Genomic DNA, 12,190 nt, shown 5'->3' with positions numbered 1-12,190 from the left:
TGTTATATGCAAAAATAATTACGTTAACATGATAATGATATGAAGATATATATTCGTTTTTTAAATAAATACAATTTATTCAATATTAAAATTTTATATATATACGTAAGTATAAACAAGTTTTCTATCACTGAAATCCATGATTCCAATAACGATTTGAGCCATACTCACCCCGACCAAACCCATAGGACCCCCACCACTGCAACAGGGAGGACGCTCCCACACAACATTGAAATTCAATTTTTTAATATATCTTCAACCATTCTTTTTTTAATTCCAAGATATGACTTAAAAAATAAAGACAATGAAAAATATAAGTAGAATTATTATGGGAATTTTTGTATTAAGAGTTAGATTAAATTTTGTCTCTTCTACTTAAGAAATTGATAAATTAGTCACTGTATATTAGATCAAAAAATAAACTAGACATTTTGTTAAAAAATTTATCTACTTTTATTATTAAAAATTGGTCTTTGGACATCACATGCAACTGTTTGGTTATTTTGTCAGCAACGTCAATTTTTAATAGTGAAAATTTTAATTTAATATTTTTAAAATAAAGAGAATAAAATATAATCTAAATTTTATAGAAAAATACATATATTTTGATGAAGTTGTTAAATATAATTTTTTCTCGGCCGAGAGAGAAGAAGACTTGTTTAAAGATCCCATGTTTTTAGAGCAATCGAGATCACACAAAATCTCACACGTATATTTATGGATTAGCAAAGACATCATTCAAAAAAAAAAAGAAGCAAAAATGGAGCTGATTCCTTGGGTTTTGCCCCTCGTTCCTCCCCACACATTTCAATTGATCAGTTCAGTTGAACCAACCCCCAAAAAATGGCTAATACACAGACACCATAATCGAGACATGAGCAGCAATTTCAGCAATATCAGACCAAAATGTTGTTTGTTTGTGTTTCTTGTGTAGTGTTTCGTGACATAATATGTTGGGGGGCATTTTTGTTTAGAGACTTAAGGTGGGGGAAAAGTCATTACAGGATCATGCCATAGGTTCCAGCGTTACCAACTTAACCTACTCATTGACCCCTCCTTATTGTTTGCACCACCAACTCCATTTCTGTATGTTTTCAATCATAGCTCATTGGTCGGTTATATTGGTGGGTTTAAAAATCGATTAGATATTATTTTGAAATAAGATGTTAGATCCATTGATTTATAAATTGGTTGAATTTATTACTGGAACTAATTTTTTTATTTTTATAATTTATTCAATCAAATTCGATAAACTGGTAATTTAATTAATTTGACCACTAGTTTGATCCTGAAAACCTTGATACTTGTTTTCATGCTTAAACCATTAGAAATTAATATTAATTTTTTAAAAAAGGGAAAAAATTAACATTAGGTATGTCTAGTTTTTTAATGTTGCGGTTTAGGGTTTTAGACAACTTATATTTGTTGATGGAGTATGCTTTGTTTTTTGGTACGTTTCATATTTGTTTTATGGTCTTGTTATACATCAGGAATCACCGATTCGAGCCCTACTAGGGATCTGGGTCTCTGACCCATGATCCGGATAGGTCCTACTAGAAGATTAAGTGTGAAGCGAGTCACGAGAGGGCAACAAGGCAAGTTCGCAGAGCCAGCTCGTAACGCAACGCCACAAATCTAGCTTGCAGAGATCTAGGGAAGGCTATTGTCTCAGCTCGCATACACCCAGGGAGCTCACAGAAAGGGCCGCGTGTTCTGTAGAAACATGCCCAACAAACCTGGAGTTTACAGAGAATGTTAGTACTAGAGACAGTAGAGTCAAGACAAAATAGTGGGGTCCTATCATGAGTTGTAATAGCATCTGTAACAACATGTGTAAATACTCGAACACTCCTATCAATAATGTACAAGAAAATATTACTCAACATGTCTATATTTGAGATTCGTTACTGTTCCTTCCAATAATATTATCTTTAAGATTTGATCCGATTTTTTCGTTCAAAGTATAGTGCATGTAGTATGCTGATTGTATGAAAAACTTGAACAACGTAAATCATCTTATGAGATCAATAGAGATAACTAATTAAGGTCATTAATTTTCCATTACAATTAGTTGCATTCTTTAATTAATAATTAATTAATTAATTGTTTTTATTATCCTGCTGCAGAGACAGAAATTAAACAGATTGTCCGTATTCATTTTTTTTAATCCATATATTCAGTGCTTTGAACAATGGCTAGTTCCACAAGCTTGAGAACTTGTGTTGATCAATTAGAATAACAAATCATAATTAATGCATTCACATTTTTTAATTATTTACTAATTCTCTTACACATATTATAAATGAAAAATATATATTATTACATCCTTTTTGTAAGAATTACTACTTTTTTTTTCGTTTACAATTTCTAAATAAATACTAGCAATTCAAAAAAAAAAATACAAAACCAAAATATCTTCTTCTTCTTCTTCTTTTAATGGCGAGAACATGCTTGCAAACAGGTAGCTAGCTTTTTTTTTTAAAATTAATGCCTAATTGATTGCCACAAAAAAATTGCAGAAGATTTAATCTTTTCATGCATGCTTTTTTTTTTTAATTACCTTACACAACAATAGCTAATGTATTAACATTTCGGTAAAAGTACTATAGAAATCTCTGTATTAAGATTTAAATTTTATTTGATCTTTTTTACACATCAAAGAGCAAACTTATTCTTCTATTAAAAGATTCATCCATTTCTACTATTAAAAGCTGATCCCTATACATCAACATGAGGTACACGCGTGTACGTCATGTGTCACTGTCTGGTTATTTCGTCGGCCACGTTTGTTTTTAATAGTACAAATGGATGAAATTTTTAATAAAAAATAATTGTTTTACTCTTTAATTTAACATATAAGGACTAATTTGTCGAATTTATAAATAAAAATAATAAAATACAATTTAACTCGTAATACAAATAGCTCATGATACTTTTACCTTAACATTTCCTATTAATTAATGTTATGAGGTGGGAGAACAAATGGGTTTTTACAACTTGAAAAAAGAAAAAGAAAATATTTGAATACCATATAGTAGAACAAGGTACCCAAAGTGATGATTCGATGATCTATATGTAAATCATAATTTGTTGTACCAATACCCTAAATGACATTGATAAAACTCATGATTTATTAAAAAATAATTTTTAATGAAAAAAATAAAATTTTGAAATATATGATTTTATTATATAGTAGTGTATCAAGTCATTATTTGATTTTTTTTTTGATGAGCTAGTGTAGGATAAAGTCCTACCAGTAATGTGACTAACGTAATTCGAACTCAAATCGCACTTAGATTAACGATAAACACTCTGACAATCAGGTCAATGAAATTCATTCATCATCCAATTTAAAATAACCAATAAATTTTGAATTTAGTTATAGGCAGAAGATAGATAAAACATTAGTTAAAAATCCTAAAAATAATGAATACACACCAAAATATAATATTTTAAATGTTTAAAGTTTTATATTATTGAAAATTTTGACATATGATTGATGTAATTTTATTATTTATAAATTAAGACATATTTGTTGGATAATTATAGTTAATATAAATTAATGATAGTGTAGTAGAAATGTGAGTGTTTTTGGGGAAGTCGCCAGTTTCTGATTCTTAGTCTTTTGTGTCATTGTCTCCAGTGAAGACAATGCGGACTTCCTTCAAACTAAGATTTTCTTTCCTTTTTTTGAGTTAATTTTTTTAAAAAAGAAATAATTGAAGCTGATTTTCAGGGACCATGCTGGCCTCCACTCCTGGTCACGACCCATCTGCCACTGCTAGGCAACTAGCAACTACATTTATATTTAATGTTTTTGTAATTAAGAGTGAATTTAGACTGAGATTTTGTGTCAAGTTGATGGGTTAGACATGTGTTGATTTAAATAATAGTAGATAGAAAATATCGGTCCAATGTTAAGAAATTTCGATAAGGACTTCAATCAATATAGTTGATTGATTCTATAATAACTTTTTTTAATTTAAATGTATAAACATAGTGATTCCATAAAAAAGTTGATTACAAGAGTGGGATAAGTTTAAAGGTAAAGAACATTTAATCAATCGGGCAGATTATAAGTCGAGTGGCTTTAGCTACCCAATATGTAAAACGATTTGTTGAAGGCAACGTGCAGAAAGAGATCAATGCCTTGGTTTTCAAAAAAAAAAAAAATTCAGTTCAATTCTTTTTAAAAATATAAATTAATTTATAATAAAATATTTTATCACATAAAAATTACTTTATGATTGCATTCCCTTCCAAGTCCTCATAAAATGCTGATTAAGGGTAGGTTTGAATGAGCGATTAGGTATGGTGTGGTGCATTTAGTTTATTTTTTGTTTTATCAACATTGTTGTTTTTACACTAACCGCAAGTAAACGCACCACTTATCCATACTCACCTAAGACTCATTGGACGCAATGGAATAGCTGCGCTTGTGTTAAACATCTTAGATTTAGGATAAGAACTATATTAGTACCATTGAGGTTAAGTTTTGAAAATTTATTAAAATCCTCAAAAATTTTAACAATTTTACTTAAGCCACTCAAGATCTTAATGTCAATACCCACCATTGTCCTTAGTGATCTTTGGTTCAATGATCTCTAAAATAGGTTGATCGGAAAAAGTGAGTTCAGATGAATTTTTTATTTTCTTTCATCTTTTTTAGTATAATGCATTCCCTCCATATGAAAGTTCTATAAGTTTGTTAGAATGGGATTAGTTGTTGAACCAGTCAAGCCATTAATTTTTGGTCCAATCAGCCTACCCATTTTGATCAATCAGGATGATTTAATTAAATAAATAAATTAAAATCAAAATTTTAATTTAGTTAAACTTATTTTCAATTCAATCGATTTAAAACATTTTCGGACTAATACTCTACCCAGTTCTCAATTCAATCAATTTAATTACTTAAGCCAATCCGATTCAAATAACATTTATTTCCCAAATATTCGATGGAATGGTTAAATGATAGAATCAAATCCATAATTTTATATACACTACAAAATTTGAATGAGAACAAATCACAATTTTTAATGTAATCAAATCCGACCCTAAGATTTTTAAACCATGCACGTAAAGTTCAATGAATTGATTTTTATTTTTAAATTTTGAATAAGAAATGTTATTTTAAAAAAAATTCTTTTTAATATTAAAAGATGTGTGCATTCCTAGGCAACACTACTTTCCCCAAGGTTACTTAGAATCTTTCTGGGTGTTGTTGGCTCACTGACTCGGTGAATTGTGATGGAACCGTTATTGAAAATGTTCACTCCACTCAATAAATAGGCTAGGCCAACTTTTCATTATTTTCAATACATATTTTATCATTAATAAGTATAAATTAGAGTCAATAAATTAATTCTATATGAAATAATGGTGAGTCTATTAACTAAAAGACAATAATAGATAAAATATTAACACTTTTAATTTTTAAAATGAAAGAAAAAAATTACACCTACATTAGAAATTAAAATATTTTTTGATTTTTGATTTTTAATTTTCGTTAAAAAACAATAAATTTAATACCGAAATGCATTCAGAATAATTTAAGACAGAACACATATGTAATATATACGAACGATTGAACTTAAATGTGAATGTTCAAACATCTCAAAACTTCAGTTTTTACCAATAATATTAATGCCAGTAACTTTAAAGAACCTCATGTAATCACATTGGATTTTTATTAATATCGAAAAATAAGTTGAGCTTTGAAATAGAAAATAAAACCTTTTCAACGTTCTTCGTTTTTATCTACAAAACTAGAATCCAAAATTTTATGTAAAAACTCTAATTTTAGGTGTTAGGATTAGCAAACTTGTGGAACGTTTCATGAATGCAAAAAGTGGGGATAGCATGGGACATGTTTGTGCCGATGCGGTGTTATTTTAAACTTGGAGGAAGGTGGAAGAGGGGTGGGAATTTTAAAGGCTGAGTCATTGCATGAGGTGTTCAATAGACAAAGGCAGCTTCATTAATGCTCTGCCGATATATTTGACTTGGTTTTTTTTTCATTCCTATGGTCCCTTGCTACTACACTACACCCACCACACTAGTATTTTATTTTATTCCCACGTTAATTCCATAGTAGTATGGTATTTGTGGATGGTGTACGACATAACAAATGAAATTGGATCGGTTTCTATTTATTACATGATTTAATTGCGAGAAAGATATGGTATTTTATTAAGAATTTTAATTATCTATTAATAAGTCTTGAATATAAGAGAAAATAAGCTTTAAATTTTCGAAATGATATTATTAAGAAGAGTAGTCATAAACTCTAAACAAGAATTATAAAACGGACATTAAAAATTTTAAAGAAAGAACTCAAATGAAGTAAAATAAAAAAGAAACATTAATTTATTCATAAAGTTGTGATTTTAAGTGTTAAATTTATGTCTTAACTTGCATGAATTATACGCATATTATGTCCAATTTATGTCTAACTTCAATTACGACATATGTAAATTTTTTAAAAATTATTCTAATATAAGATAAACTATGTCTAAATTAAATTTTCCATATTGGGATCAAAGTATAAAAATTCAACCAAAAACATATTCATTGGGATAGATAATTCAGATGTATAAATATAATTGTCAATCAGTTTGATTTGTACGTGGACTCCCTTCAATGCACGTATATACAGTGTATGGCCAATACCTACAGAGCACTCAATACAACAATGCAAATATTGCAACGCGAATTGCACAATGAACAGTGGACGGAGGAATCGGGCCTACAATGGGCTGTGCTTATTGGCAAGACAGGTAATCAAGTAACCAAAGCCTATTATCTATTTTGGATTTAGTCAAAATCTTCAACCACCTCTACCTTACAAAATTGGCCTGTTTGAAGGAAAAAAATCCAAATGATATTTAACTAGACCGGAAAAAAGGAAATCATAGAAAATCGAAAACTAATTTAAATCATGATGTTGAATTTGATTTTATTGAATTCAATTTATGTTAGATATTGGATTCAAAACTTAAAAAGTTGATATTTTTTTAACTTTTTCTTTAATTTTCTATTTTAGTAAATTTTTATTTTAAATACTACATATAATTACAATTTTTTTTTAAAAATTTTAAAAACCAATGAACTAAACCAGGCAAAATTTAATTTCAGTCATGAAACTTCTCATAGTGTACTGGTTAATGGGCTTACAAGTAGAGAAAAATGTATCGCAATTCGCGACCCCTTATATTATAAATGGCAAAGAAAATCTGAACACAAAAAATTTGGCAGAAATAAAACTTATATAGGCTTGAAGCAGCCATCTTCAGTCGACTATGGTGGCCCTTTACATTCTATTTTTATTCAAGTCACATTTGAATATATAAACTAAATAAAATTTGGTATAACATTATTTAATTGTATTGTAAATGCCAATATTAGGGTTTTGAATGTCGATTTTAAGGGAGAATAGTGGACATTTTCAGATTCAGGGGCACAACAAGCTTCTTCGTTCCAAGGTTGCATTATCCATACAACAATAGCAAAAGCAGCTTTTTTGCGTTTTCTTCTTTAACTAAGGCCGCTTTATGGACAAGCTTAGTCCAATTTTTAGCCTTAGAATTGAAGTGACAGAACAGATTTTTTTTTCCAGATAGAACTGATAAACCAAAATAAATATATATACTATATAAGAAAAACATAGGGCCTAACCCCACGTACGGTGAGCTTGTTTCAGCCCATAGCATACTTCTGGGTCCAGCTCCTTGCAGTTGTCTCGTACTTGCTTTTGTCGGTCTTGTACATGTGAGCAATCTCCGGCACCAATGGATCATCGGGATTTGGGTCCGTAAGCAAAGAGCAGATTGATAGCAATACCTAAGAGAACATAATAATGAAGGAAAATTGTTTAACCAGTTGAAAAGATGAAACATAATACTCAGACTAATAAATTGTGAGCCAAACGACCGGGTTTGTGTTTGGGCGGTTAACTTTTCAATTCGGTAGGTATTATGATTTGATCATCACTGAGGTTGGAACTGTTTTTATCAACGGTTTGATAAACCGAACATGAATATGAGGTGTTTAGAAAATAAATTACCTTGGAAATTGTTAGTGCAGGACTCCATTGCTCCTTCAAGATGTCTAGGCAAATGCTTCCGTTGCTGTTAATATTGGGGTGGAATACCTTTGTCCTAAATGCCACCTGCAAATTCATTATCATTTTGGAAAAACCCTTTAAGAGAGATGGAAATAAGAGAGAAAAGGAAGCAATAAACAACCTGTATTAAAATAGCCTTGATAATTTTGGGTTAAAGCACTTCTTACATTAAGAACGGTCAGACAAATAAAAAAGGGATTCTACCAATGGAGAGCAACATCAATTTTCATTTTACATATATTTTCTACCGTTTCAAGCTTATGGGAATATTTATGGCCTCTCAACAGCACTCCAATTTTGTTACGTATTGTATTTTTCGTTCTCTGCAGTCAAGCCACTAGGCAGACCAGAATTTGGCAAGTAACATGACAATGAAGATTTCTATTATGCCTCCATGTGCAATTTAATCTAGTATGAAACAAGTAATGCAAGGAGTATCTACAAAAAAGCAATCGTTAATTTCTTCAAATATTAATAAAAATGAGATGAGAGATGAAGGTGGGGAGGATATTTTAAATAAACTGGACCGTAAAGGTTGCTACCCAACACAGAATAGAAGTGAATGATCAGTGTTTTAAAGCATTGAAACAACAGAGAAATTACGTGCCCTTGCAAATGTCAAGAGTAAACACCTGCATCTATGGTAAACAAAAACTACATATAAAAAGTACCTTGGGAGGCTTAAAGGGATAATCTGGAGGAAAATGAATAGTCACTAGGAAAACACCCCCAGAATATGGACTGTCTGGTGGACCCATGATTGTTGCCTGCCAATGAAACATGTCTTCAGCAACAGGACCTGCAAATTGTCATATAAACGTTGATCGATATATAAGTAATAAAGCTCAATGATACTCCTTGAGCACTTGTAGATACTACAACCAATTACCGAAAAACATCAGCATAAGCAGAGCATACGAGAGCAAAAAGAAATATCAAGAACATGCAGATAAGGGACTCAATGTCAAATATGTAATTACAAGCAAAATGGTGGTAAGTGCATACCTAGAAAACTGTATAAATTCATAAAATCAGAAAAAAAATATTTATGCTACTTTGAAGGCACGTAACAAAACAGTAAAAAAAACCTTGGGATTCCTCAGGAAGGATAGTCCCAATCAATTAGAAAACAGACCTGGTTTTGGAACTACAGTTCATCAAATTGATTTACACTCCAAAAATTAAAACATTTGCACTCGAATATGATCGTATACTACATTTAAATGAAGTAAGGGTCTCCTTCATAGTTTACCCCGTCATGCCTATCTTGCACAGATAGGGTCAAGAATTAGCTGACAAAATAATGAATATTATGGTTTTCATGTTCTTTCCTCTTAATCTCTTAATATACCAAAAGGGGAAAAATACCAAACATGGAAAAACCGAATGAAGTCTTTTTCCTTCCTTCCACTACTGAACTCCAAAGTAAAAGACTTCAATTGATAATGTCGCCGCATGATGAAGTGCTATCTTTATACAAGTTTAGAACACAACCATAGATTAGACATGTTATAAACAATGACTCTTAAGACCGAATATGAAAAATGAGCAATTCCAAGTTCAACACACATTTAATTCATGAAAAGTTTCATTTGAGCATACTGTAATGTAAACTATTCTTATAAATGCTTAAAATTTTACAACTATTTTGGTTCTTTTTCGATGCTACAATTTATTGGTTCTAAAAAGAACACAATTTGACGAATAGAAGCCACTACGAGGCAGAATACAAACTTAACTCGGCCGTCCAAATCCATATGTTGGCTGACAAAGTTACAACCATGTTCTAAATAATCACCAACAAACATAACTAATAATATAACATTTTTGTTGCAAAAAGAAAATCACTAAAAATTATATCAAAAACATGAAATTACAATCATTTCCAATAATCACAAATAAACATTATAGATAATTTAACATCTTTTGAGTAAAAAAATTACTGATAATTATAGAATTTGAATCCTCGATTTAAACCCCGAAACATAAATACCAAGAACTGTCTTCTCACATGAGAATTATAACAAGAAGACATCAAAATTAGATCCTTTCAATATAATCACAAACAAACATTACTAATAATCTATCATTTTCCGCTGCAAAAATAACTGATAATTATATCAAACCGGTCATTTTTAATCATCCATTCAAATAAAAAAAACATATATACCTCTAGAAATCCATCGTCTTACACAAAGATTAAACACATCAATACAAGAAAAAAGATAATAAAAAGCCACAACGAAAAGAATGAGTTTATAGGCGTATATATATGTTATACCAGCACTGCATGATGTAGGAGGGTCCTTCTGCAAATCCTTCAATTCCTTCAAGATCCGCTTCGATGCCATCGCAAAACCTACGGTCCATTCACCATAGACAAAAAAAAATTAAAAATCAAAACAACGCAAAAAATAAACAATCAAAAGCAAGAAATCGAACAGATCGAACCTCAAAAAGGTGTTTTTAGTTATCCTTTTTTTAATATATTGCGTTTTTCAAAAACTTGAAGGAGCTTTAGGTGGATTAGAGAAGAGAAATATTAATCGAAGAAGAAGAAGGCAGGCTTTTAATGTGGGGAAGAACAGAAAAACAAAAACAAATGAGAGGAGAATTTATAATAAGGTGTAGTGGCGGTATATTATAAAAGGTGGACCGACTTCTATTGATAGTCTCTGATTGGCTTTACGTGTGGGTCCCATACTTTTAATATGTAAGAAAAATGAAATATCACACCATCTTCGCCAAAAGTTGCCAGTGAATTAAGTCCGTTTATTTATTATTCTGGTTTTCTCTGTTTCCTTTTTCTTTTATTCTTTTTTCTCTCTCTCTTTTTTTTTTTTTACGTTGGAAAATGAGATTCTTTAAACTGACTAAACGCGTTGCCCGTGGTCGTTCGGGGAAAATACGAAACAGGCACGAGTCGTTTTTAAACATGAGTGCGGCTTTCGGGTTCCTCGATTTGTGATTGGATCCGGTCTCGAACGCGTTTTGTCGATTGAGTTGGCTTGGTCTGGCCGTCTGGGTCAAAACCCGTGAGTTTTGTGTGGGAAAGAGTAAGACCTTGTGGCTCAAAGGATAATTATCAATGAAGTCAATAATTACAACATTATTTCCAAAATGATTATTATTTTTATGGGTAAACTACATCCAAGGTCACTAGACTATTAGTAAATTTATGTTTTGGTCACTTATTTTTAAAAAGTTACAAAATGATTATTAAACTATCCGAAAGTTTTTATTTAAGTTATTGTGTTGTAAAAATCATTATTGTATGGCATTCTCTATTCACATCGTCTCCACCAATCGAAAGCTCTCATTCCCCTCCTCTTCTATAGTTTTTTTTTCATGAAATAACTTTGAATGTTACGAATTTTTGAACCAAAATCCAAACAATTTTCTTTTCTAATCTCTGACATTGACTGTTCCATCGACTTGAATCTAAGATATGTTATTCTACTCGTCAATAAACACTAATCCATTGTATCAATAATCGAATCATTGCTTGGAGTTCGTTAGTTAAACTTAAAAAAAAAAGTACAACATAGTGACTTAAATAAAAACTTTCGAATAGTCCAATAACTATTTTATAACTTTTTTAAGTTCAATAATCAAAATATAAACTTACTAATAGTTTAGTGACATTAAATGTAATTTACCCTTTTTTATTTATACAATGCTTACTTTTATAAATAACTCTCTAATTATTTAAATCTAGAAAAGATACAAGCTTAAACAAACACGTTTAAACCACATTCTTATAATTTATTACAATTACAACAACATGAACTTAGCCAAGATTTAATCAACTTTGCTATTTCTATTCATTATATTTTTATTTATTTAATAAATTTATTCAACTCTTTATGCTTTTTTAAAGTTATTTATATTACTTTACTATTTACAAAATCACTAACCGAGTTTGAGAGTACCGAGTTAAATTACTCAATTCAACATATTTTTTGTTAAAAAAAAGAAAAAGAAAAGCATTTTTTATAGCAAAGAAAATACCAAAAGTAGAATTGGAAGAATATTGGATTTCGACTTAAAAAAGAAGAAGAATAT

At 30.2% G+C, this 12,190-nt stretch overlaps 1 protein-coding gene across 1 annotated transcript; it reads right to left on the bottom strand.

Annotated features, from left to right (window-relative positions):
• Nucleotides 1-7,422: 7,422 nt before the first annotated feature.
• On the bottom strand, nt 7,423-10,755 carry LOC107947268 (ubiquitin-conjugating enzyme E2 28). The gene is made up of 5 exons (XM_016881861.2): nt 10,577-10,755; nt 10,407-10,484; nt 8,797-8,924; nt 8,066-8,170; nt 7,423-7,842 (listed from the first exon to the last, which is right to left on the bottom strand). Exons 2-5 carry the CDS (start codon nt 10,474-10,476, stop codon nt 7,699-7,701), a joined length of 447 nt encoding a protein of 148 aa, XP_016737350.1. The 5' UTR covers nt 10,477-10,484; nt 10,577-10,755; the 3' UTR covers nt 7,423-7,698.
• Between the last annotated feature and the right edge of the window lie 1,435 nt (nt 10,756-12,190).

This window comes from Gossypium hirsutum, chromosome D12, assembly GCF_007990345.1.
Source record: "Gossypium hirsutum isolate 1008001.06 chromosome D12, Gossypium_hirsutum_v2.1, whole genome shotgun sequence".
NCBI classification, from domain to species: domain Eukaryota; kingdom Viridiplantae; phylum Streptophyta; class Magnoliopsida; order Malvales; family Malvaceae; genus Gossypium; species Gossypium hirsutum.
The sequence above is the reverse complement of the archived record's forward strand: the minus strand, read 5'-3'. Positions and strand labels throughout refer to the sequence as shown.